The sequence below is a fragment of the Petromyzon marinus genome, chromosome 43 (genome assembly GCF_048934315.1).
Source record: "Petromyzon marinus isolate PM22_M1 ecotype Great Lakes invasive population chromosome 43, UKy_Petmar_22M1.pri1.0, whole genome shotgun sequence".
Lineage (NCBI taxonomy): Eukaryota > Metazoa > Chordata > Hyperoartia > Petromyzontiformes > Petromyzontidae > Petromyzon > Petromyzon marinus.
This window is the reverse complement of record NC_133709.1, coordinates 3,625,688-3,653,287: the sequence shown is the minus strand read 5'-3', so window position 1 is coordinate 3,653,287 and position 27,600 is coordinate 3,625,688. Positions and strand designations below refer to the sequence as shown.

Sequence of the window (27,600 nt, the reverse complement as noted above, 5' to 3'; positions counted from 1 at the left end):
GGAGGGCAGCAGCGGCGGCCCGGCGAGGTGCAAAGGGCAGCAGCGGCGGCGGCTGTGGGAATGCATCATGGGCAGCATGGGCAGCCCGTGCGAGCGAGGCGTGCGCGGGACGCTCACCACCGTGGGAGCCTTCACGGCCTTCAGCCTCATGACCATCGCTGTGGGCACGGACTACTGGCTGTACGCGCGGGGCACCTGCCGCTCGCGACCCCACGACGACAACGAGACGGCGGCGCGCCGGGCCGAGGAAGTGCGCACCCACTCGGGCCTGTGGAGGACCTGCTGCCTGGAGGGTGAGGAGACGAGTGGGAGAGACAGGGAGATTGGGGTGATGGTGAGGGTGGTGAGGGTGGTGAGGGTATAGGTGTGTGTGTGTGTCTGTGAGAGAGGATGGGATGGGTGAGGGTGCAGGTGAGGAGGTTTGGGGCTCTGGATGACCTGCTGCCTGGAGGGTGAGGAGACGAGTGGGAGAGACAGGGAGATTGGGGTGGTGGTGAGGGTGAGGGTAGAGGTGTGTGTGTGTGTGTGAGAGGATGGAATGGGTGAGGGTGCAGGTGAGGAGGTTTGGGGCTCTGGAGGACCTGCTGCCTGGAGGGTGAGGAGACGAGTGGGAGAGACGGGGAGATTGGGGTGATGGTGGTGAGGGTGGTGAGGGTGGTGAGGGTAGAGGTGTGTGTGTGTGTGTGTGAGAGAGAGGATGGGATGGGTGAGGGTGCAGGTGAGGAGGTTTGGGGTTCTGGAGGACCTGCTGCCTGGAGGGTGAGGAGACGAGTGGGAGAGACGGGGAGATTGAGGTGATGGTGGTGAGGGTAGAGGTGTGTGTGTGTGTGTGAGAGAGAGGATGGGATGGGTGAGGGTGCAGGTGAGGAGGTTTGGGGCTCTGGAGGACCTGCTGCCTGGAGGGTGAGGAGACGAGTGGGAGAGACGGGGAGATTGGGGTGATGGTGGTGGTGAGGGTGGTGAGGGTGGTGAGGGTATAGGTGTGTGTGTCTGTGAGAGAGAGAGGATGGGATGGGTGAGGGTGCAGGTGAGGAGGTTTGGGGCTCTGGAGGACCTGCTGCCTGGAGGGTGAGGAGACGAGTGGGAGAGACGGGGAGATTGGGGTGAGGGTGGTGGTGAGGGTAGAGGTGTGTGTGTGTGTGAGAGAGGATGGGATGGGTGAGGGTGCAGGTGAGGAGGTTTGGGGCTCTGGATGACCTGCTGCTTGGAGGGTGAGGAGACGAGTGGGAGAGACGGGGAGATTGGGGTGATGGTGGTGAGGGTAGAGGTGTGTGTGTGAGAGAGAGGATGGGATGGGTGAGGGTGCAGGTGAGGAGGTTTGGGGCTCTGGATGACCTGCTGCTTGGAGGGTGAGGAGACGAGTGGGAGAGACGGGGAGATTGGGGTGATGGTGAGGGTGGTGAGGGTAGAGGTGTGTGTGTGTGTGAGAGAGAGGATGGGATGGGTGAGGGTGCAGGTGAGGAGGTTTGGGGCTCTGGAGGACCTGCTGCCTGGAGGGTGAGGAGACGAGTGGGAGAGACAGGGAGATTGGGGTGGTGGTGGTGAGGGTAGAGGTGTGTGTGTGTGTGTGTGAGAGGATGGGATGGGTGAGGGTGCAGGTGAGGAGGTTTGGGGTTCTGGATGACCTGCTGCCTGGAGGGTGAGGAGACGAGTGGGAGAGACGGGGAGATTGGGGTGATGGTGAGGGTAGAGGTGTGTGTGTGAGAGAGAGAGGATGGGATGGGTGAGGGTGCAGGTGAGGAGGTTTGGGGCTCTGGAGGACCTGCTGCCTGGAGGGTGAGGAGACGAGTGAGAGAGACGGGGAGATTGGGGTGATGGTGAGGGTGGTGAGGGTAGAGGTGTGTGTGTGTGTGAGAGAGGATGGGATGGGTGAGGGTGCAGGTGAGGAGGTTTGGGGCTCTGGATGACCTGCTGCTTGGAGGGTGAAGAGACGAGTGAGAGAGACAGGGAGATTGGGGTGATGGTGGTGAGGGTAGATGTGTGTGTGTGTGAGAGAGAGGATGGGATGGGTGAGGGTGCAGGTGAGGAGGTTTGGGGCTCTGGAGGACCTGCTGCCTGGAGGGTGAGGAGACGAGTGAGAGAGACGGGGAGATTGGGGTGATGGTGGTGAGGGTAGAGGTGTGTGTGTGTGTGTGAGAGAGGATGGGATGGGTGAAGGTGCAGGTGAGGAGGTTTGGGGCTCTGGATGACCTGCTGCCTGGAGGGTGAGGAGACGAGTGAGAGAGACAGGGAGATTGGGGTGATGGTGGTGAGGGTAGAGGTGTGTGTGTGTGTGAGAGAGAGGATGGGATGGGTGAGGGTGCAGGTGAGGAGGTTTGGGGCTCTGGATGACCTGCTGCCTGGAGGGTGAGGAGACGAGTGAGAGAGACGGGGAGATTGGGGTGATGGTGAGGGTGGTGAGGGTGGTGAGGGTAGAGGTGTGTGTGTGTGTGAGAGAGAGGATGGGATGGGTGAGGGTGCAGGTGAGGAGGTTTGGGGCTCTGGAGGATCTGCTGCTTGGAGGGTGAGGAGACGAGTGAGAGAGACAGGGAGATTGGGGTGATGGTGGTGGTGGTGGTGAGGGTAGAGGTGTGTGTGTGTGTGAGAGAAGATGGGATGGGTGAGGGTGCAGGTGAGGAGGTTTGGGGCTCTGGAGGACCTGCTGCCTGGAGGGTGAGGAGACGAGTGAGAGAGACAGGGAGATTGGAGTGATGGTGAGGGTGGTGAGGGTAGAGGTGTGTGTGTGTGTGAGAGAGGATGGGATGGGTGAGGGTGCAGGTGAGGAGGTTTGGGGCTCTGGAGGATCTGCTGCTTGGAGGGTGAGGAGACGAGTGAGAGAGACAGGGAGATTGGGGTGATGGTGGTGGTGAGGGTAGAGGTGTGTGTGTGTGTGTGTGAGAGAGGATGGGAGAGGGTGCAGGTGAGGAGGTTTGGGGCTCTGGATGACCTGCTGCTTGGAGGGTGAGGAGACGAGTGAGAGAGACGGGGAGATTGGGGTGATGGTGGTGGTGAGGGTAGAGGTGTGTGTGTGTGTGAGAGAGGATGGGATGGGTGAGCGTGCAGGTGAGGAGGTTTGGGGTTCTGGAGGATCTGCTGCCTGGAGGGTGAGGAGACGAGTGAGAGAGACAGGGAGATTGGGGTGATGGTGGTGGTGAGGGTAGAGGTGTGTGTGTGTGTGTGAGAGAGAGGATGGGATGGGTGAGGGTGCAGGTGAGGAGGTTTGGGGCTCTGGATGACCTGCTGCTTGGAGGGTGAGGAGACGAGTGAGAGAGACAGGGAGATTGGGGTGATGGTGGTGGTGAGGGTAGAGGTGTGTGTGTGTGTGAGAGAGGATGGGATGGTTGAGGGTGCAGGTGAGGACGTTTGGGGCTCTGGATGACCTGCTGCCTGGAGGGTGAGAAGACGAGTGAGAGAGACAGGGAGATTGGGGTGATGGTGGTGGTGGTGAGGGTGGTGAAGGTATAGGTGTGTGTGTGTGTGTGAGGGAATGTGTGTGTGAGGGAATGTGTGTGTGTGAGGTGAGGGAATGTGTGTGTGAGGGAATGTGTGTGTGTGAGGGAATGTGTGTATGTGTGAGGGAATGTGTGTGTGAGGGAATGTGTGTGTGTAAGGGAATGTGTGTGTGTAAGGGAATGTGTGTGTGTAAGGGAATGTGTGTGTGTAAGGGAATGTGTGTGTGTAAGGGAATGTGTGTGTGTAAGGGAATGTGTGTGTGTAAGGGAATGTGTGTGTAAGGGAATGTGTGTGTGTAAGGGAATGTGTGTGTGTAAGGGAATGTGTGTGTGTAAGGGAATGTGTGTGTGTAAGGGAATGTGTGTGTGTAAGGGAATGTGTGTGTGTGTAAGGGAATGTGTGTGTGTAAGGGAATGTGTGTGTGTGAGGTGAGGGAATGTGTGTGTGTGAGGTGAGGGAATGTGTGTGTGTGAGGTGAGGGAATGTGTGTGTGTGAGGTGAGGGAATGTGTGTGTGTGAGGTGAGGGAATGTGTGTGTGTGAGGTGAGGGAATGTATGTGTGTGAGGTGAGGGAATGTGTGTGTGTGAGGTGAGGGAATGTGTGTGTGTGTGAGGTGAGGGAATGTGTGTGTGAGGGTATGTGTGTGTGTAAGGGAATGTGTGTGTGTAAGGGAATGTGTGTGTGTGAGGTGAGGGAATGTGTGTGTGTGTGTGAGGGAATGTGTGTGTGTGTGAGGGAATGTGTGTGTGTGAGGGAATGTGTGTGTGTGTGTGAGGGAATGTGTATGTGAGGGAATGTGTGTGAGGGAATGTGTGTGTGTGTGAGGGAATGTGTGTGTGTGAGGGAATGTGTGTGTGAGGGAATGTGTGTGAGGGAATATGTGAGGGTGGAGGTGAGCGTGGGAGGCTATGGGGAATTGGTTTGTGTGTCTGACGTGGGAGGCTATGGGGAATTGGATTGTGTGTCTGACGTGGGAGGCTATGGGGAATTGGATTTTGTGTCTGACGTGGGAGGCTATGGGGAATTGGATTGTGTGTCTGACGTGGGAGGCTATGGGGAATTGGATTGTGTGTCTGACGTGGGAGGCTATGGGGAATTGGATTGTGTGTCTGACGTGGGAGGCTATGGGGAATTGGATTGTGTGTCTGACGTGGGAGGCTATGGGGAATTGGTTTGTGTGTCTGACGTGGGAGGCTATGGGGAATTGGATTGTGTGTCTGACGTGGGAGGCTATGGGGAATTGGTTTGTGTGTCTGACGTGGGAGGCTATGGGGAATTGGATTGTGTGTCTGACGTGGGAGGCTATGGGGAATTGGATTGTGTGTCTGACGTGGGAGGCTATGGGGAATTGGATTGTGTGTCTGACGTGGGAGGCTATGGGGAATTGGTTTGTGTGTCTGACGTGGGAGGCTATGGGGAATTGGATTGTGTGTCTGACGTGGGAGGCTATGGGGAATTGGATTGTGTGTCTGACGTGGGAGGCTATGGGGAATTGGATTGTGTGTCTGACGTGGGAGGCTATGGGGAATTGGATTGTGTGTGTGTGTGACGTGGGAGGCTATGGGGAATTGGTTTGTGTGTCTGACGTGGGAGGCTATGGGGAATTGGATTGTGTGTCTGACGTGGGAGGCTATGGGGAATTGGATTGTGTGTTTGACGTGGGAGGCTATGGGGAATTGGATTGTGTGTGTGACGTGGGAGGCTATGGGGAATTGGTTTGTGTGTCTGACGTGGGAGGCTATGGGGAATTGGATTGTGTGTCTGACGTGGGAGGCTATGGGGAATTGGATTGTGTGTCTGACGTGGGAGGCTATGGGGAATTGGATTGTGTGTGTGACGTGGGAGGCTATGGGGAATTGGTTTGTGTGTCTGACGTGGGAGGCTATGGGGAATTGGATTGTGTGTCTGACGTGGGAGGCTATGGGGAATTGGATTGTGTGTCTGACGTGGGAGGCTATGGGGAATTGGATTGTGTGTGTGACGTGGGAGGCTATGGGAATTGGATTGTGTGTCTGACGCTGATGCCCACCGACAGCCAAAATCAGTGACGAATATCTGAACCGGTCCTGAACCTCCTAGGTCGAGTATGCATTACATGAGTACCTGGTGTGGTGTGTGAACATCAACGCTGGGGAGACAAAGGCGGCCGGGCGTGGTGCTGGCCACCCACCCCCTCGTGCGCCGTTCCGGCCTTCATCGGTGCCCGCTAACAGCACTTGCCCCAGCAGTCTGGTGAAGGCTATACGGGGGGGGGGTCTTTGCCTTTGTGTGCGTGTATGTGGCTCACTTATTATTGGTGTGTTTGTGTGTCGGCACGTTAAGAATATATATTTCATGAATATTAAAATGTGAATGATTCACCGTTACACCAATGGCCTTGTCCACACCTGAGCGATGGAACAGTCGCTCATTGCGTGGACGTCTCTGGGATCAGCTGCTCCTCGACCAGCTGCCACGCATTTCAACACCACGTGACACATTAGCGACGAATACAAAACAATAACTAACGCTAAAATATATAACAGCCGACGTTCCGGGCAATCGCCCTTCTGCAAAGCACATAACTACGATTGGTGGTTACAATCCTGACACGAGTGGGTGGGGCTAATAAGAAAGGGGGCGGGGCAATGTAATGGAGGGCGTGGCCATGCGTTTTAGCCACGCCCCACCCCACCCATGTTGCCCTTTAACAGGATAAAATGAATCTGCCACAGAATTAATGATAAATATTGTGAATGTTTTAGGTCCATATATGGAGTAATTGGGCGTGGCTTTGCCCATATAAGGAATACTGGAACGGGAATCGACGTATTATTTTTACGATTCTACAGTTCTCGATTAATCGGGATTCGACCCATTTAATTTTCCCATGCCTCTGTTCAAGCATGGATCAAGCATGGATCAAGCTGTGACATTTTGAGTGCGCATTTTTAAATCGGTAAAGTGATTCCTGTCACGTGATTTCTGGATATAAAGAGACGATTTGTCGATCGAAAAAGCCCCCCACTCCCATATTAGACCGCCCCTTGACCCCGATTGGCTTCCTTGTGAATTAACATAATTTATCATTCATTCTGTAGCGGCGTATTCATTGATTACTGATAGCTCAGATTTCCTCCTAGTGTAGCAAGAACCCCCCCCCCCCCCAGGAAGGTAGTATTAAGACTCAGTGAGGCTTTGCTGAGTAAATAATTGATCTCGATTTTCAATCAATGATAAATAAAGTTTTTTTACGGATTATAAGACGCTATCAAAATGAAGACGCACCCCTAAATTTGTGTTTGGTGTCAATAAAGCTATGGCAACTTTTTTTTTTAAATATAAACTTTTAAACTATTTTTATTTTTATTCTTGGTTCTTTCGGTAAAGTCATGTAGAAGGGAAACAATAAAATAATAAAAATATAAAACAATAAAATTCTCACGACGTTTCGACTGCAACACAAGCAATCATCTTCTTAACGTTAGCACCACGGAGAGCGATTTGACAGTTTGTTCAGATGGACGAGTCCATCTATGTTCGGAAAAGAGGAGGGGGGAGACGAAAATAATGGATGCGGTCTGAAAGCCACCGTAAGCGTGAACATTCAATTAAGACCCGAAATGGTTTATCAAATCCTTCAAATGATTGCTAAGCCAGAATCCATCTTCTCGGTTGAAATTGTCTCTGTGTTTGTATATGTGGATAGCCTCATGAACGAATCTCTCATGGTAGCCAGATGGCTTGCAAAAAACCTCTGTCTTGGAGAAGTCAATGTCATGTGAGCCTACTGAATTATAACAATGATCTGCCACGGCCGAGGTGTTGGTCCTACCGTGTTTTAGGTCTGCTTTGTGTTCATGAATGCGGTCTGAGACATGTCGTTTGGTTTCTGCAATATAACTACTACCACAGAGGCAACTTAGTTTGTAGACGCCAGGGTACTGTATGTCCGGAATCACATCTTTTACAGACGGAACCAGATCACGGATTTTATGTAATGTGTTGAATCGGACCTGGATCTTGTGTTTATTCAAGATTTTGGAGAACTTCTTTGTGATCCCCGCAATGTAGGGTAAAGTGATGGTTTTGAAAGGTTCCTCAAGAGGGTCCTTCTTCATTGTTGGAGTGATAGCTTTGCGGATTGTGTAGTCGGAGTAACCATTAGCCTTAAGAGCTTGGTGTACGTGCTTGAGTTCAATAAAGTGATACAAATCCGGTCTGACACACGCACGGACATCTACCGGATTATAAGACGCACCCGCTCCTCCCTAACATTTTGCTTGAAAAGAAATGCAGCTGCGTCTAATAATCCGGATAGTTAGCAGCATTCCTAGAAATACAACTCAACACATTCATCAACAAGACTGTAGTCTTATAAAGAAATACAAAATAGACGACATTTTAGACAGTGGCCCATCTTCACAGTAGAAGCACGTGCTAATAACCCGCTAGCAGTAACGCTATTGGGTGCCGAGCATGGATTGATTTACCCAATCAGGTGTTTGTGCAGACTTTGGCTCCGCCCATGCCCATATATGGCACAGACTCGACCACTTGCAGTCATCCCCCGCCTCTTCTCCTCCAGCCAGCGCCCCCCCCCCCCCATCGCGAATGCAGTAATGGGCTCTCCCAGGCTACCGATTGTAATAGCTATGACGTAACGATTAATCGATTACTATGGGTCTTCTAGCTCACACATCGAATTGTGATGGATAAAACATCGATTATCTTTTTTTCCTCTCTCTCTATTCATTAATAGTCGTATGTAATGGGCTCACATCGCCTCTGCAACCGCTGGAGGTCGCTACATTCACCGCAATGTAAAACAGCAATAATAATAATAATAATCAGTTGTTGATTAGAATCTGGACCCACATCAGGTGGAGGACGCAGCGGTGGAGGCTGCGGGGTGTGAGAGGGGTGAGTTTCTGTTAAAACAATTTTTTTTTACCATTTCGAATTTTGGAATTGTGTCCATTCTGCACTCGCGTTAAAATGTATTCGTGCTAACAGTAGTGACGTCACCCCGTGACACCACGTGACACAATTTCGCGGGGGGTGGGGGGGGGGAACGCTGAAGGGACGAACTTTATTGTGACGTCATTACCGGATGTCGTTTCAATCCGAAATATAAACTAGGGGGGAGGGGCCACACACCGGATCCATCTGAAATGTTCGTAACCTGCACGCTGTTTGTCGGATTCATCATAATCTTCAACTCTCCCACCTCTACCCCAATTTGTTTCCGTGCACGGCGACATCCATGGATGTATGGGTTCAGGGTGTCTCCCTATGTAAGGGGCCTCCATAAATGACGTCACACACCTGGGGGGGGGGGTCAAACATTTGTGACGATGCGTGACGATGGTGGGGGGGGGGGGAGGTTTGAGAAATGTGACGTCACATCAAAATGCGCAACTTTAAATAAATATAGACAACACGTTCTACCTAATTAAAGAGACTTTTTTTTTATAAATGTTTTCTCCTACATCAGCGTGCAGCGCCACATTAAGTACGCACTACAATGACAATAGTTTAAAGCGATTTGAAGCATGTTTTATATTTTTGTGGGGGGAGGGCAGAGCTTTGTGACGTCATATTTGAGGGGGGGGGGGTCTGACTTTTTGTGACGCCGTGTAACGAAGGAGGTGGGGGGGGGGTCAAAAATCGTCAAAAATCGCGTGACGTCATTTATGGACGGCCCCGAAGCCACGTGGAGGCGGCGGCGACGATTCAGAGTCGCAGTTCTCTGCGAGCGGCCAGGGAGGAACCCATACCACGTGGCCATATCGCCTTGAACGCAGTGCGGGGTGGGTAGGGGGGGGGGGCTTGACGATATTATAGCCTGGCATCGTCAAGTGAGAAGGGGAGGGGAGGGGAGGGAGAAGCCCCCCACCACTCCCCCCCCCCCCCCCCCACCACATCGCCCCCATACTTACCCTACTAATTCCTTACATCCCGAGCCCACCGCGACAGCCCGTTAATGTCTACGGGCAGATAAGATGAGTGACACGGTAATGTAATCTCGCAAGCCGACAGGCAGGCAGGCAGGCGGACGGACGGACGGACGTTGAAACGAATTTGGTGCGCGTAGGAAGAAGCACGGTGGGGGGAAATCGGCGGGTGACGGCGTTTCGCCTCTAGCTTGGAGATCGTCGGCAACGCGAGGACCTGCCAGAGGGGAGGGCAGAGTGCCCTTGCTGAATGGGGTCTTCGTTCGCATCGGGAATCATCAGCGAGCCTGCCGAGAAGAGCCCCCCACAGTGCACCACCGAGCACAAAGTAGACCCAGGCTATCGAGTATCTGCAGTCTGTGAACGGTACACACAGGCTGTAAAGATAACGCGCCCTAGGGTATCCATACAGTCCAGAAAGGGTACAGTTTACAGAGGGTACGATGTTTATAAAGGGCACATGCGGTCTACAAAGAGTCTAGAATACTGTAGTCTACGGAGTGCCTACAGTCTATATAATAATACAGCCTGTAAAAACAACATGCGGTCTATATAGGACACACGCAGTCTATAAGCGGTAGGTGTGCATGTTGAATTTCTTTACGTAGCCAACCGTGCTCATCGGAAGCACATGCAGTCTATAAGCTGGGTACATACAGTCTACAATACTGTAGCTCACGCTCATCTATCAGTGTAATACTCGGCAATAGCTGCATCCGTCGAAAAGATGAATCCATTTGACAATTTACACAGAAAGCCAAATCGCCGGGAATATTAAATCACTCTCCGCTCAAAGGCTGACAAGCCCTCAAGGTCAACCACACGACCTTGAAACCTTGCCCGCAAAGTAATAGTCATGATTTAATTGCAATACATATTCGTGCCAACTTGCCCAACTGCTGCGTACAAACCGCACGTTGCGTCGCAGTGGCCAAGATAATTCCGCACTAGTTCTGTGTTATATTCTATATATGGTAAATATAAACAACAAACAACGGACGCACGCTCGGGCATCAATAGAACAACAACTTTGACCTTGGCCGAACGTCCTTTTGGAAGAAACGTGGGCTTGTTGTTGTTGTCGTCGTCGTTGTTGTCGCTGATTTTATTGTTGTTGTTGTGTAAGCGCGGAAACAACACAAAGAGAGTCGGTGGCCTCATTACAGCGGTGATCGCGCGCGAGAATCTGTCTGGCCCATGACCTTTGCGGGTACTGCTTCGTGAACGTTATTGGTGAAGATTCGTATGCGACTCTTGAATACCGAATTCGAAAACATAGCATTGGCTCTTCTTGTTTCAAAATCAGAATCCGGTGAGCTAGACAGCTCCTTTTATTTTCACAGATGTCCAGTAAGGGCGGGTCATTTTTGGTTGTCGACCCCTGTCCATGATAAAACAAAAAGACAAAGATCCCCCGTATAGCCTTGACAGACTGTTGGGGCAAGTGCTGTTAACGAATAGCAACCCTGTGAAGGTCGGCACGGCACACGAGGGGGTGGGTGGCAAACACTACGCCCGGTCGCCTTTGTCTTCCCAATGACGATGTTCACACACCGCACCAGGTACTCATTTGAGGCTGAGTCGACCTAGGGGAGCTACAGGACCGGTTCAGATAATCGTCACTGGGTGTTGCCCGTGAGAGGGAATTCGAACTCGGGTCGACAGGTTCGGAGCACAGCGCGCTCACCGCTATTCACCGCTCCCCACACACGCACTCACACACACGCGCACTCACACACACACGCGCACTCATACACACTCACACACTCACACACACACGTTCACACACTCACACACACTCACACACGCACTCACTCACACACAGACGCAGTCACACACACACGCACACACGCAGTCACACACACACACTCACTGACACACACACTCACTCACTCACACACTCACACACTCACACACTCACTCACACACCCACACACACTCACACACATTCACACACACTCACACACGCACTCACAATCACACACACTCACACACGCAATGCGTGCTTCTGCATGCTGGTCCTCCGTCACGTGACCCGCGCGCTTGTTCTCGTGCTCGTGACGCCGCTTTGTGTGCCTCGCGGATGCGGTCTGGACCGGTTCTGGGATCCCGCGGGGATCGAGAGATGGGCGGTGGGTGGGGGAGGGGGACCGTGGTGTTGAAGAAGGATGGAGGGGTTGGTGGTGGTGGTGGGGGTGGGGAGGGAGTGTTGGTGAAGGTTAAAGGTCGGGAGGAGGTTGGAGTTTTAGGGTTATGTTATTTGTTTCGGTGATGCACAACATCACCCCACAACCTCCACCCACCCCCTCCAAACACCCCGCCACCCCTACCCCCCTACCATAAGGGCGACCTCTACCCCAAATACTCTTCACTCTCAGTACGAATATAACATGTGTACATATTACAGGCGACGTTTCGGAAAATGGTCCTGCCTCATGGGCCAAACACTCGGCCACCGAGAGAAAGACCTATGGCCCATGAAGAAAGGGTCACTGCCCGAAACGTCGCCTATTACACACGTTTTATTTATATCCCCTTTTATAGGGCAGTGTCATTGACGAGTTGCCTTGAGTCTCTGTTATGTCGGATAAGCTCGGTGTGAAGCAGGCTTCCCTTAAAACAATACCAGTATCGCACAGATGATGATGATATCTACTACTATTATTTTTATTAACCCAAGAAAGCCTCACTTCATCTCAAGCCTGATTTTTATTCCACGTGAATATTTGGCCAATCCCCCCTCCCCCCTCCCCCCCATGTTCACCACAAGTACGTGTGGTTAATGCAGACATAATTCCTTGCAAAAGGTTTGAGTTTGGTGTTTTTAACATCTTAACACCTCCTGTTCTATTGCCATGAAGGGTAAAACAACTATTCTTAAAGGCTCAACAAACTTGGAGGGGTTACGGAAAATGCTTGCGATGGTTTGTTGGATTCGGGACGGGACCGGTTGGCAGGCGCGTGCGGGATGGGGCGGTGCGGGTTACCGAGACGGGCAGTGGAAGTGGCAACCCGAGATCCGAGGGGGCCGAGGGGGAAGAGCTAAGCCAGTGTGGTTCTTTAATTGTGTGGTATAGCGCCCCCCCCCCCAGCCCAAATCAATAAAACTAGTACCCAAGCCCCCCACCCCCTCCCTCCTTCCCCCAGCCCCCACCGCTGTTGTCTAAGGCCGCAGTAGACGCCTCCGCTGAGCGCGATGTTGTCGAGGCATTGTACTCGTGTTGTGCATTCCCGTGCTTCGTGACTGCAACGTCGGCACTGTCGTTGCCCGCAAACATTTGACACCTCTCCTGCACGGTGTCCATGCCGCAGCCATCCCACCGCCGCCCCCTCAACCTCACCCCCCCCCCCCCACCTCCCCTGAAAGGCTTTGACGTGACTTCTGGGTGGCACGGACCACACGAACTGAGAACCGCTGACCTACGAAGGCCCTGTGCGGCGACGAGACTGTAAGATCGGCCCTTCAAGGACGTGCCCATTGTAGTCGGAAGAGTTGAGGCCAGGTGAAGGTCGCGACGGCGACACTGCAAACGAGCAGATCCTGGAGGTCAAGTTGTGCACTTTTGAAACCCCACTGTGAGCGATCGTGCAGAAGGAAGGAAGCGGTGGCGAGGCGTGATGGCATCAATGACATTGAGCCTAACGACCCTCATGACTTCAAATTAAAATGTTTAACCCTTTGGTGCCGTTTCTCTGCACTGGGCGAGAGAGGTCCCACGCTGGCGAGATGTTAACTATCTCGCCTGGTATACAGGAGGTCGTGGGTTGGATCTCGACCCAGACGCCTGCTGCTGTATATTTGGAGTTTGCGTGTTCTCCTGGTCCTCCGGTTTTCCCCTCCACATTTAGAATCAACGTCACGCTTTTTGGAGTATTTGGCTGCGAGAAATGGCCACACGATAAGCCACTTCGTTGAGCTATCATTTGTGATAGCCAGCTGTCTTCTGAAATTTTTTTTGCAATATAGCTCAGTGGGCCTTACCTGGTAAAATAAAAAAGTCGTTTAAATAGTAATAGCTGGTGACGTCACCCTCTCGAGGGATCCAAATGTCGCATGCGAATTCGCTCCCATCAGCAGCCAACGGCGCGAGGCGCTGTCCCGGGTGCTGAACGGCACTCGCGGGCGGCGATGCCAAATGTGGACACGCGGACGGCGTGATTGCTTTTTTATTTTTCTAGGTAAAGGCCCCAATGAGCTATGGAGTTATTTTTTTTTCAAAAGCGACCTGGCTATCACGCAAATGATAGCTCAACGAAGTGGCTGACCATCGTGTGGAAATATATATCGGCCGAATACTCCAAACGCGTGATGTTGACTCTGCATGTGGAGGGCAAAACGGGAAGAACCGGAAAAAAAATCCACGCGGCGACGAGGAATACATGCCAACTGCGGAATCTATGACTGACAATAGATGATGATGATGATAACGATCTAGAGAGTAATAGATAACGCAGCATAATCATTGCGGATGATAAGTAGCAAAATATACTCCAACGACGTTCCTGACATATTCGAATCGCATTCTTCTAAGTACTCCAAGATCAAAGCTGTCTTCCTGATCCTTATCTTGCGTTTTATATATATAGAGGGCCTTCACTCAAGGCGTTTAACATCTGTTTCAAATACAAAAAAAAACGGCGATCGGGCTTTTGCCACTGCGTAGCTCCCAGACTTTGGGACGCGTTGCCATTGTCAATAAGCCACATCGGAGTCGTGAGAGCGACTGAAGTCTTGTCTTGTACAACTCACCTCTTTAAATTGGTTTTTACCCCCCCCCCAGCCCCCCGCATGCCTGGTTCTGGCCGTGTACCCTGAAGCTTCTCTTTATTTGCTGCGCTCCATCGCGTTGCGATCTACGGATGAAATGCGCCACTTTCACAAATGTAAATGACAATAATAATTATTGTTTTAAAAATAAATAAATGAGCAGACAGTATACACCTTCACATTATCTGTCCCCTCCACATAAACAATGCAACACATTCGTACATTTTCTATTTAGAATAATAAAAATGTATTCTTGTATTGGCATATGAAGGAGATAGAGAGTAATACTCTACGGGTCCACGTGTGTTTGTTGTTGTTATAATCTATTTACATCTTTTGGCTATGAAAAGGGTTATTACCCGAAACATCGTCCATTTTATATAATGTACAGTATATTATTTTTAGGGCAGCGTTATTTTAGTACTTGAATAACTTTAACAATGATGATAACTCGTATCATAACGACGATGATGATGATGATGATGCTGACTTTGATGACTTGGATGATGACGATGATGACGTGGTTGATGACGATGAATTGGATGTAGATCATGATGATGAATTAGATGTTGATGATGATTATGACTGTGATGATGAATAGGATACTCATGATGATGACTTGCATGGTAATGATGATGCTGCTGCTGGTGGTGGCGGTTATGCAGGTTCGAACGTGGGCGTGTGCAGGAAGATTGATCACTTCCCGGAGGAGAACGACTACGACAATAAGGACATGGCCGAGTACCTCCTGCGTAAGGCCACGCACGCTCGCTCCCGCATACCGCTCGCCACAGGTCCATCATCAGCAGCATCATCATCATCTCGAGCCATGATCAATCCACTGCTGGAAGAGAGCCTTCCCAAAACCGTCGCCATCACTCACCATCCTGTCATGGAATCAATTCCACCGAGCACCGGCACACGAGCCAATGCTGTTGATCCATATCCTCGGCGGAGGTGCTCGCAGGATGTGTTCCAAAGCTTGGCAGCAGCCCCTCCCATCGCTATTCTTGAACAGGAGCCATCATTAATTCTCTCCACGATGCGTCCTGCCCCCCAAAGCGCACTTACCTTTTTGGTTTCCCTCCGCGTTGAGAATGATGTTTACATTTGCCAATTTTGAAATTTGCTCACGAACGAATTGTTTCATCGATTTGGAATAACCAATACCATCGTCCCCCGACTGACAGACGAATGCCCACTTGCAGGCCGACGCTTACTTCACCCTGGGCCGCACAGGGACAGCTGCCATCAGGAGATCCCCGAGGCTATAAAAAAGAAAAGCAGAAACCTACAGCCGGGCATCGGAATGGTTGGGACGGGATCTGACGTTAGGCATTTTGGGACGCTGGGCTATTTAAACCGAGCGGCACTGCACACGCGAGTCCTCCATTCCTGAGCCCATATGTTCCGTCTAACAACAACAACAACAACCGCCATTCGCCACTAAGTGGCAGTGACATGACCACGGCGCTCGTGCCAGGCTATGTGCACTTTTAGGCCACGTGAAGTGTCGAACGCCCGCTGGCAGGAGGTCACGGGACAGACCCAGCAGGTACCATGGGTCGACTGACTGAGACGACTGGCCGATGCACCACCTGTGCCCCCTACTGTGCCAGCTTGCTGTTGTGTTTTAGCCTTCGGGCGCTCAGCTCGTTTGCCGTGAGCGTCGCATCTCACGGGGCACCAACACCACCCACCGTGTCGCCCCCCCCCCCCCCCCCACCGACCCAGGCATGATGCGCTCCTCGAGCGCCTTCCCCATCCTGAGCGTGACGCTGCTTCTGTGCGGCGGGCTATGCGTGGCGGGCAGCGAGTTCTACCGCTCGAAGCACAACCTCATCCTGGGCGCGGGCATCTCGTTCGTGGCGGCGGGCCTCGCCAACATCATCGGCATCATCGTCTACATCTCGAGCAACTCGGGCGACCCGGGCAAGGGCGACCCCAAGAAGAGCAGCTACTCGTACGGCTGGTCCTTCTACTTCGGCGCCCTCTCCTTCATCGTCGCCGAGACCATCGGCGTGCTGATCGTGCACACCTACGTGGACACCCTCCGCCAGGCGCGCAGCGCCAGCCGCCCGGCGTTCCTCGCCAAGCGCGCCGCCGCCCTGGCTCGCCTGCCCAGCCACCGCTTCCGCCAGCGGCGGCGCTCGTCCGCGTCGAGCGCCGCCTCGGCGCTCGCGCTGCCGCCCTTCGCGGCGCCCAAGCTGCCGGGGGGCATCTCGCTCTACACGCTCACGGGCGACGCGGCGGCAGCGGCGGCGGCGGCGGCGGCGGCCCCGCCGCACGAAACGCCCGGGAGCGGCGTCGGAGGCAGCTTCGACTGTGAACGCGACGCGACCGGGGCCGTGTTTGGCTCCGGCAGCTGCTTTCCGCTGGAGCTCAAAGAGTCGCTGTTTGGGACGGCGGGGAACAGGAGGACGACGCCCGTGTGAGACTGGGCGGTGTCTCCGCGCGCGCGTGCGTCCGCGTGTTCTCTGCTCGGTCTGCCCATCTGTCTGTTTAATCGACCAAATGTCTGTCCCTTTGTCTGTCTGTCTGTCTCTCTGTCCGGCTGTCCGTTCACGAATTTTTTTTGTGTGCCCGACAGTCTGTTCACGCGTCTGCAATCACCGGCCGTCTGTCCAGCTCGCTCACCCGAATGTCTCGTCCCCGTGGGCGCGCGTGTGGGTGGGTGTCTCAATGTCGATTGCCTCTTCCGAGCAATCTGTCTCTGTGCCTCTCTCCGGGGGTTTTGTCTCCCACTCGCGGGGCCTGCGTCTCTGCGCGTCTGTCCGGGCCACCGCCCCGCCGTGCTTTAGCCTCGCGCGCGCCGTGCCTGTGCGTGCGTGCGCGCGCGCGCCTCTCGGCTGCCCTTGGCCCACCGCTGCTGAGTGAGTGCGCGTGTTGCCCTCCGCGAGACTCTCCACCCGTTGCCCTTTGGCGGGCGTCAGTGGCTGTCACGTGGCGCCGCATCGACAGCGAAGACCAGAGACAAATGATCCGCTGTGCGATTGGAGCTCAGCGTGACAATGGTTTCAGCAGTGAAGTCATAATAAGGATTACACCCTAGCCATACCCCCATTACCTATAGCCTACCCCTAAACTCTAATCCCTAGACCTAACACTACCTGTAACCGAATCTGTAACCATGAAAGCTTCCTCTGACCATAACGTCACCCATATCCCTAGTTATAACCCAATCCCTAACCCTACCCCTGACTATATCCTTTACACTATGCCAATCCCAAAATCCAACTGCCCTCCAAACCTACCCGGTCTCCAACCGATGATCCCTCGCCCTCTGCGCCCGACTTCGCTCCAAGCTCAGCCCTGGCACAGGCCACGTGATGACACCGCCACCACAATCACCACCGCCACCACCGCCACCACAATTACTACCGCCACCAACGCCACCACAATCGCCACCACCACAACCATCACCGCCACCACAACAACCACCACCGCCACCACCGCCACCACAACAACCACCACCGCCACCACCGCCACCACAATTACCACCGCCACCACAATCACCACCTCCACCATAGCCACCACAACCACCACCGCCACCAAAACCACCACCGCCACCACCACCGCCACCACAACCACCACCGCCACCACCGCCACCACAATTACCACCGCCACCATCGCCACCACAACCACCACCGCCACCACCACCACCACAATCACCACCGCCACCACAACCACCACCGCCACCACCGCCACCACAACCACCACCGCCACCACATCCACCACCGCCACCACCGCCACCCCAATCACCACCGCCACCATCGCCACCACAACCACCGCCAACACAATCACCACCGCCACCGCCGCTGCCGCACAGCGGTCAAATTACAAAACGTTCCGTGCGGCTGACGTCCCTGACTGCCTTGGCTCGGCTCAGCACCATGGACAGCAACAGGAAAGGCCGGGGGACACGTAAATGTGTGGTTGGAGTCAACGCCGGATTAAGATTGTGTAGGCCGCTGGGCTACAGGGTACTGTGAGGCCCCCTGTAATATTGTCAGAAGGAAAACAAAGTTAAAGAAAAAGAAAAAATATTTTTTACAAGGCTAACAACAACAAATAAAATTCAGCATTCACAAGTGAAATAACTTTTTTTAACTTAATCTCTGGAGGTCCTCCAGCTCGCGGAGGCTCCTTCGGCTGCATCCCCTAAAGCCCCCATGCCTTAATACGGCCCTGGTTGGAGTGTGCGCGCGCGTGTACCTGTGTACGTCTGCCTGGGCAGCGGTGGTGTGACGGTTTTAGCGCTTCGCCGCGCTACGAACCCGTCGGCCCGGGTTTTCCGATTCCCGCTCACGGCTAACACCGGTGACGATTATCTGAACCGGTCGTGGGCTTCCGCTTGGTCGGCTCGGCCTTCAAATGAGTCCCGGTGCGGTGTGAAAATATTCGCGCTGGTGGCAGAGCGTGGGGTTGGCCACGACATCCATTCGAGCGCCGTCCCGGCCTTAACAGGTGCTCGCTAACAACACTTTATCCAGCAGTATACAAAGGGTTATTCGTCTTCTCCATCTGCGTGTGCGTTGCTGTGTACATGTCTTTGTGTACGCGCGAAACCTGTCTCTCTGTCCACGTGTGTATCTGCATATGCGCGTGTGCACGTGTATCTCCGTGTGTACCTGTGTACGTGTACCTCTCTGCGCGTGTTTGTAAAGAATGTGTGTACGTACGTGTGCACGTATATCTCCGTGCGTGTGTGTACACCCGTGCGCGCGTGTGCACGTGTGTGTTGTCTGTGTGCCTATGTGCTTGTGTACGTGTGCATGTACAGTATACCTCTGTGCGTGTGTATCTCTTCCTGTGTGTGTGTGTGTGCGCACGCGTGTGTGTGTGTGTGTCTGTGACATAGCCATAGGCCGATGCTCTTCGTTTTCCAAGCGCTGTCGAGTCGCGTCAAAAATAAACTCGACTCGCCTCTATCGCCATGTATCACAAAAAAAAGCCTCACGCTGCGTAGAAATCCGCGGAAGCTCCACAACTCCCCCCACCGCCCTCCTCCACTATCACCATCACCCTCGCCGCCATAGACGGAGCTTCCGTGGATGTCTACCCTGTGACGCATTTGCACAATGTGCGCGTAGGATTCGTGACGTGGTGTTTACAGAATGTGCGGTTATTTCTACACTGTGTCTTGTAACCACAGCCATATATCCGTGTTGTTATCAACGGTAGGCCTTCGTTGTCGTCTTTCGGTTTAACTACGATGTGTCTATTACTAAATAGCCCGTACTTAACGTGGGCACACCGCGTGTCGACTTAAAATGTACGTCGACCTTTTTAGGAGGTGCGTGTCGAGTTCGAGAGTTAGAGAGAGAGAGAGGAAAACACAATGTCTCGAACGCTTCTGAAATGTGCCGACTTAATAATCTGTATGTCGACCGAGCTTAACGTCGACTTATAGAATACCGTACGTCGACTCAATGTGCGTCGAATTATAAGTAGACTTAATATACGTCGAATTGAATATATATGTCGACCTATGATATATGTCGACGACTTTAACGTGTCTCGACGTCGACCTCGTGTCGGCAAATATACGTCGAATTATAGCATACGTTGACCTTGATGTACGTCGACCCCCTCTCTGAAATACATGTCGACTCATACAATGCCGGGCCTAATGTACGCCGATTTACCACGTGGACTTGTAGTAGAGTTGCCGGCTCAGTTATCCATCGATGTTGTGGCGCGCGGTCGGTCGACTTACACGCGCCGCGTGGCTGACGTGTTCAGCGCTTACGTTTACAGTTTGTGGTTCTGAACGCGGTTCCGTTCGGAAGCAAAGAGGCCGTCGATTTACAAAAAAATAAAACAAGGAAAACAACACCTCCCCCGCAGGTACAGGGGCTCCGCTACTTACGAACGAGTTAGGTTCCAGAGGACTGTTCGTAAGTCGATTTGTTTCGTAAGTCCAACTTTCACACCCGTCGATTCCACATGTTGAGGAGATGGCACGTAGACCGCACAACGTTATAACAACATTCCGGGACCCCTCTACTTACGAACGAGTTAGGTTCCAGAGGTCTGTTCGTAAGTCCAACTTTACTCCCGTCGAATCCAAACACGTTGTACGGCGTGTACACGAAATATGTGGAATGGCTTTAAAAGTTGTATAATCTCCCGTAGATGTAGACGCCACTGGTTCTTCACGTTCCGCAGATGTAGGTGCCACCACCGCCGTCTATTGCGCGGCTGTTGAACTTAACGACACTCGGTCCGAACAGGCAACTTGACGTTAGGGTACAGGTTTGTTCGTATCTCTGAAAGTTCGTAAGTCGAGCGTTCGTAAGTAGAGGAGTCACTTGTTTAAACGTCGCTCGAATCGCCGCATTGATGGGCGGGGGTCCACGCCCGTGCGCTGTCGAGTCGCGTCATAAATAAACCCCCACCACCACCCCCACCACTCGCCACTTGTCAAAATAGCTTCACCGCTGTGTGGAAATCTGCGGGAGCTGCCCAATCGCGAACATCGCGATGGAACTTCCGCGGATGTCTCCTCGGTGGCGGCTTGCCCAAGTGTAAGCGAAATTATTTGGTCATGTTGCTGCTACCGCTGCTGCGTTGGAGGCGGTGCACAGGCACGGTTCATGGGGGGAAAAAACACTTCAATACGTTCCTCGATCAGGTTGTGGCCTTAAAAGGAGAAAAAATATCACAGGCGACGTTTCGGGCAGTGGCCCTTCATAGCACATGCACGAGAAGGGTCATTGTCAGAAACTTCGCCGATTCAATGTTCATTTTCTTTCCCCCTTTATAAGGCGACAATGTTATCGAGCAATGTGTTGACCTTTTTGCAATGCATGGGCGTTTAGGATCCGATCGGTTGCGCAGGATTGGTTGCATGCAACCGAACCGCTTTTATGTTGACGACTCCGCAACCGGTTGCGAGGAGTTGCGTAACCGGTTGCTCACAGTCGAGGAGGCAGACTCCGCACACTTTCGAACGTCGATCTGCACTGCGATTTGTAGCATTTCAACACCACATTTGCTAGTGTGGGTGAGTGGGTGGATGGGTGGGGGGGGGGTGGAGCTAACGGGTCAAGGGGCGGAGCTATGTTGTAGAGGGCGTGGCCACGAACGTTACCCCCTCCCCCAGCCACGCCCTTGCTGTGCAACCAGTTGCTCAGGCGTTGAGCAAAGCCGTCTCAGGCGATTTTCGAGAGAGATGTTTTTGTTGCGTGGACCGATCGATCGCTCGTGCGTGGACCCGGCTAAAAGGTGAAATAAAACTCAGACCGCACGGCATCCTGGGTAAAGGAACATCCCACCCACACCCCCCCCCCCCCCGCGCCCCCCTCCTCCCCAATCTTTGCCTTGAACCGGCACGATCGCTCATCAGCAAGCCGTTAGCCGGTTGCAAACGACTCTCCAAAGCGAGCATCGAGATCGTGACGAAGCCTCTCAGTGAAACCAAATGAAAACATTGAAGTCGATTTCAACCGTTCGATTATCGACGAGCCTGTTGCTGCTGAAAGGATTCCTCATCTTCTCCCGTCCCCACCAACCAACCCTGCCTCTCTTCCTCCTGCTCCTCGCTCCCACAATGCCGTGCGGGACCCATCGTCGTCGTCGTCGCGATGATCGCTCGTAGCTGCGGAGCCTTCGACGGCGTCTTCCGGGCTCGCGGGCGCGCTAACGCTCCATTCGTTTGAAACGCAGCAGCAGAAACAACAACAACAACAACAACAAAAACCCCACCGCACAAACACGCAGACGCGTTCCACGGCCGGAGAGTCGTCGTGACGCGCGAGTGACGTCACAATTCAGGTCACGTGTCCGAGCCAAGTATTACCGACACTTCCGGATTGGGTTGCCAGACGGCTCCGGAGGGCACGACGCGCCTCGCATTGTCAGTGGTTGCTTTACAGTGGAGGGGCAAGTGCGTCTTATAATTCGAAAGAGCCAGTCAAAGGGAGCGTAGCTGCAACAGGGAAGAGGCCGTGCTTGGGGTTCTCGTTGTGTGGCGTCTTTGCTGAAAGGGACAGAACCGAGATCGATTTCGCCTCCACCACCCACTTCCTCCTCCAACTCCTTCCCTTGCCTCCACTGAATCCATCTCTTCCAAAGCGGACGAGAGACTCATTCACGCCGTCGGGGCCAGGTCAATGCGAGCCGTTTTTTGTTGACTGAGTGAGGCTCTCGGCCAACACCGGGGCACACGATCGTACCTACCCCCCCCCCCCCCACCACTTGCGGGCCGAAGCGGGTTTGACGGTGCACCTCGCTGCAAGGTTTTAAATTCTTCTGTCATTTGTCGGAGCTGCGTTATGATCGTCACTGCAAGTTGCGAAAACACAACAAAGATGTCACCTTGAAATGTTGGGAAATGTAAGTTTATACATTGTTTGTTGCTGTTGCAGGTTGCTGTTGTTGTTGCTGCTGCTGCTTTTAACCGGCCAGGTGACTCGGCGGTTGAGCGATCGGCTCCCAATCGGACGCATTCGAGCTCAAATCCCTGGTTGGGCGGTGAGTTGTTGACTCAGCCCATCATCGCTTCGGGGGGGGGGGATAAAACGAGCACCGCTTGGTCGGGAAGTCACCAGTTATTTCCCGATGGATGGACTCGTACCCGTCATAGGAATGTGGACAGTTGACGACCGGCTCAGGGCTGTAAAGAGGAGTCGACCACTGGCTGAACGCTCGCTGGAGTATAAATCGCTTTGACTCGTCCTGGTTCTTCCTCGAGCTGCTGGTGCTGTTGGTTGTTGATTTACAATCCCAACAGCGTACAGTTCACCTCGCCCTCATAGGGTAAAACACACAACGATCGACGTTTCGGGAAATGCCCCTTCTTGTGTCACGACGAAAGGGCCATTTGCCGTGGAGAAAAGGGCCATCGCCCAAAACGTCGCCCGTTTTAAACGTTTACTTTTAAAGCCACACACACACGTGCACACGCGGCGCGATTTGCCAAATGTGTTGTATTTATTTGGGTTTGTTTACATTTCACCAGATCGAATATCAGTGTCGCGGTCATGGTAACGACGGCGACGGTGATGTTGACAGTGATGATGATGATGACGGTGATGATGATGATGACGATGATGACAGTGATGATGACGACGGTGATGATGACGGTGGTGATGACGATGGTGATGATGATGATGATGACGTTGATGATGACGTTGATGATGACGGTGGTGATGATGACGATGGTGATGATGATGATGACGGTGATGACGGTGATGATTATGGCAGAGGTATGGTTAGACCCTAACATCTCTCCCACGTGTCGATGCCCTTCACGTCGATGGCGAACCGCACGTTGTTCGGTGACGACGACGAAACGGAACGCGACCCGGGGAGACTGTCGTGCTGGTGGCGAGGCGGCGCCGGGCGACGCAATGAGCGAGCGCGCCGGTGGCCGACGGATGAAATCATGAAAGCCATCCGCCAGGATCGTTAGGAGGCGGCAGGCCGTTTCATTCAGCAGTGGATCGACCGCGGTTGATGCTGTGGCTAAGTCACCCCGGCTGAGTAGTCAAGAGGCCAAGGGTGGAGTCGCGTTTTTGCAAAAGAGTGACCTGGGTCAGGGTGAGGCTGAGAGACAGCACGAGGGCGAGGAGGGCTGGGCACAAGGGTTACGGTTAGGTTGGGGATAGGGTAAGGGTTTAGCGTTCAGTGTTAGGGCTAGCGTTCAGGCTAGGTCTAACATTGGGACAATGGTCAGGGCTAGCGTTCAGGCTCGGTCTAACATTGGGACAATGTTTAGGGCTAGCGTTAGGGCTAGCGTTCAGGATAGGTCTAACATTTGGACAATGGTCAGGGCTAGCGTTAGGGCTAGCGTTCAGGATAGGTCTAACATTGGGACAATGTTTAGGGCTAGCGTTAGCGTTAGGGCTAGCGTTCAGGATAGGTCTAACATTGGGACAATGTTTAGGGCTAGCGTTAGCGTTAGGGCTAGCGTTCAGGATAGGTCTGACATTGGGACAATGTTTAGGGTTAGCGTTAGCGTTAGGGCTAGCGTTCAGGATAGGTCTAACATTGGGTCAATGTTTAGGGTTAGCGTTAGGGTTAGGGCTAGCGTTCAGGCTAGGTCTAACATTGGGTCAATGTTTAGGGTTAGGGTTAGGGCTAGCGTTCAGGCTAGGTCTAATATTGGGTCAATGTTTAGGGTTAGCGTTAGGGTTAGGTTAGGGCTAGCGTTCAGGCTAGGTCTAACATTTGGTTAATGTTTAGGGTTAGGGCTAGCGACTGGGTTAGGGCGAGGTTTAGAAGATTGGATAAGATTAGGAGTAGGGCTAAGGTTATGGTGAATGTTAAAAATGGGTTGGGGGGGGGGGGGTTATGCTTAGGGTTTGCATTCGGGTTAAGGATGAGGGTTTGTTCGGGTTATGGCTGAGAGGCCAGGGTGAGTGAGAGAGGCCAGGGTGAGACCAGGGTGAGGGAGAGGCCAGGGTGAGAGACCAGGGTGAGTGAGAGGCCAGGGTGAGGGAGAGAGGCCAGGGTGAGGGAGAGGCCATAAATTTTGATTTAAAGCTTTCGTGACTGCAGTAATTCATATTCTTAGCTCTTTCGGTAAAGTCACGTTAAAGGGAAACAATAAAATAATAAAATATATATAAAACAATAAAAAAACACAATAATGACGACCGTTTGTGTTATGGTCGAAACGTCGTGAGAATTTTTTTATTGTTTTATATACATTTTATTATTTTATTGTTTCCCTTCAACGTGACTTTACCGAAAGAGCTAAGAATATGGAGAGGCCAGAGTTCAGAATTTCAGAATCCCGGTCGGAGGTTCGGTGCCGAGGCTGAGGGATCAGCGAGGAAGAAAGCCTTCCATTGGGGGGAATCTCCGCATATTCGCCCGGGGATTCCCACCGAGACTCAGCGTCTCTGCGCCATCTGCCAACGCTTACGGGGGGAGGGAGGGGGCATGGGGGGTGGCCCCCAGGGAGTGCCACAGCCTTCCAGTCGGGGGTTAGGGCTAAAGGAGATTCGCGCTCCCATTGGTTGACCGGCCACTCGTGACCAAATCCATCGCTTCGTCTGTGTTTTTTGTTTGTTGCGGCATCGGCAAATGACGCGCAGTCGGTGGTCAACTCGTCATGTCCCACGTGTCCCCGGGCGTGTTTACTGAAAACTTTATTTATTTTGTTGTTGATGATGATGATGTTGTTGATGATGCTTCAGCACCGAGAGTCACCAAATGTTAGAGCCGAGGCTTAATTTCTAAACTCAACTTTTTTTCCGGAACGCTGCTTTAGCGGCTGGCTTGGAGTAAAAGCGATTGTCGGCGTAAGGCACTACCACTAGCGTGCCAACATACGCCTCTCCATAACAATCCTCCTCCAGCATTGCGCCCGGCATTCCTAAAATCATTATGAGGACTAAAAACTAAAATATGGTGAGGATAAATAATGGTGGGTGGGCGTGGGCAGGGTGCCGAAGTTCTCAATTTCAGTTTCATTTATTAGGTATAGCCCTGTGAGCCATTCGGCTCTTGAATCGGGTGCAACCGCAACAAACAAAAAACATGAACAAGAAAACATTTTAAAGTGACTATGCGCAAACAGAAAAATCCAGGAAAAAAACAGCAAAAAACAGCAAAAACTTCCAGAAAAAGCACCGTATACCAACGCTGAAGTAAGTAAGTAATTCCCGGAGCAATTCCCGGAACAGCTTTCCGGATTGTTCATGGATTGTTCTGGGTTGTTCCGGATTGTTCCGGATTGTTCCAGATGAAATTGAGCCCTGGCTGCAACAGAGATGAAGATTAAAGCAAAAGGAAAATAACCAAGCACAACTCTTACCTTGTTGCTGAGTTTCAAGCTTCGTTCATGATTTAAAAAAAAACTTTAAAGTCACAATCGGTAGCGGAATAGCAACGTCATGCGTTACTTTCTAAAACTACGAAAAATAAGATTATTGGTAACTGGCCGGCGCGCTTTCTATCGGCGATAGGATCCGCACTCGACGGGAGGCAAAATAATTGGTTCCCCGATTCCGTATTCCCTGGATTATTGGACGCTCTGAAAAGACGCACCCGAAGACTCATGGCCTGAGTCAATCAGGTAACACTAATCCGGTCTCGGACACAAAGACAAAAGACCCCCCCCCCTTCCCGTATAGCCTTAGCAGACTGTTGGGGCAAGTGCTGTTAACGAGTAGCAACCTATGAAAGGCCGCACACACACGGCTACCGGATTATAAGACGCACCCCCCACCCTCCCCAACGTTTGCTTCCAAATACAGGAGGACAAGTGCGTCTTATATTCCGAATAATATATTGTAATTGGCACGAGACTTGAATCGCTGTCGAACTTCAGACGTGTAGTTGCTGGCTTACGAGCGAAAGTGGTCAACATCCAAACCATAAATCTCGACGTGATACGAGATTGCGGTTTAATCTGCATATCTATTTACAATTCCCACTGGCGAAGCTTCAAACTGGGAGGGGATGGGTGTTCTCAATCTTCAGACCATTAACACGAAAAAAACCCCAAAGTTTCTCCGAAAAAAAATCTGGCCTGGGGTGCGAAATTTCGGGACGATCCTCGCTTTTCCTTTGGGATTTCATCCGAGGTTGTGACGTCACGCGAGTTGACGTCATCGGCCGTCACGCCCCTTCTCGCCATCGAAGTGGAGTCACGTGGGCGGGGGGAGGTGGGGGATGTCGCGTGACGTCACTTTTGTTAGCACCGGAGTCAGAATCAGAATGTCCGCTGCAGGAGGAATCCGATGAGCTACGAAGCCCTTTTTCACATATGTAAGAACGTTTACAACAACACACAGTTACAAAAGCACGACCGTAATGCAAAGTACATGAAAGGTAAACGCTAAACCATCACCATCCTACCGGGCAAAGCCACGCTTTGCCTATTAACTTTTTCAGAAGCGATAGCTCAACAAAGCGGCCACCCAATCACTTGGGCATTCATATCATTTATAAAACCTGCTACGTTCGTTATTACATCAGCGCGTCCGCCTGCCCACGAGGCGCTTGAGCCAGCGAGCGATGCTTCTGTGCCGCCCGTCTGCCTGGAGGGGAGCCCGCCGTCGGCGTCTTGCGGTGGCATCTCTGCGCGTGCGATCGACGGTCGTGGTCGCGCGTGCACGGACATCCACACCACGAAACCCATGACTAATGTTTACGAGAATTATTACCAATATTATCGATTACGATTATAATTATTACTATCACTACTACAGCTAATATTGTTATTCATATTCTTACGTGTACAATCGTTACATTAACGGCGCAGGTCATAACCGTTATAGAGGGCTATTGCTATACACATTTGTATGAGTGTGAATTATTATAATATATGATGGTGTAATATGTAATGAATTTGCTGTTGTGAAATTCCACCGTGGCTCTTTGCATTCTGTGTTTGGTGGAGAGGTACTCGGATGACTCACCCACGGGACTGTCGCAAGCTCACTCACCTACCTGCCTAACTCACTCACCTACCTGCCCAACTCACTCACCTACCTGCCTACCTC

The 27,600-nt window shown here is 52.5% G+C and overlaps 1 protein-coding gene across 2 annotated transcripts; it reads left to right on the top strand.

The window, feature by feature from the left end:
- On the top strand, window positions 1-27,465 carry LOC116951517 (voltage-dependent calcium channel gamma-3 subunit). Of its 2 annotated transcripts, none has more exons than XM_032970202.2 (3): window positions 1-293; window positions 14,803-14,889; window positions 15,872-27,465. In XM_032970202.2, the coding sequence occupies exons 1-3, from the start codon at window positions 68-70 to the stop codon at window positions 16,570-16,572; spliced, it is 1,014 nt and encodes a 337-aa protein (XP_032826093.2). In that variant the 5' UTR covers window positions 1-67; the 3' UTR covers window positions 16,573-27,465. The 2 variants fall into 2 exon arrangements, with proteins under 2 accessions (XP_032826093.2, XP_075929818.1); XM_076073703.1 differs by lacking the exon at window positions 1-293 and adding an exon at window positions 2,675-3,373.
- Window positions 27,466-27,600: the final 135 nt, after the last annotated feature.

Coding starts and splice junctions, on each gene's coding strand:
- LOC116951517 (XM_032970202.2), top strand. CDS start 68: ATGGGCAGCATGGGCAGCCCGTGCGAGCGAGGCGTGCGCGGGACGCTC. Junction 294..14,802: donor GAGGACCTGCTGCCTGGAGG/GTGAGGAGACGA, acceptor GCGGTTATGCAG/GTTCGAACGTGGGCGTGTGC. Junction 14,890..15,871: donor CATGGCCGAGTACCTCCTGC/GTAAGGCCACGC, acceptor CCACCGACCCAG/GCATGATGCGCTCCTCGAGC.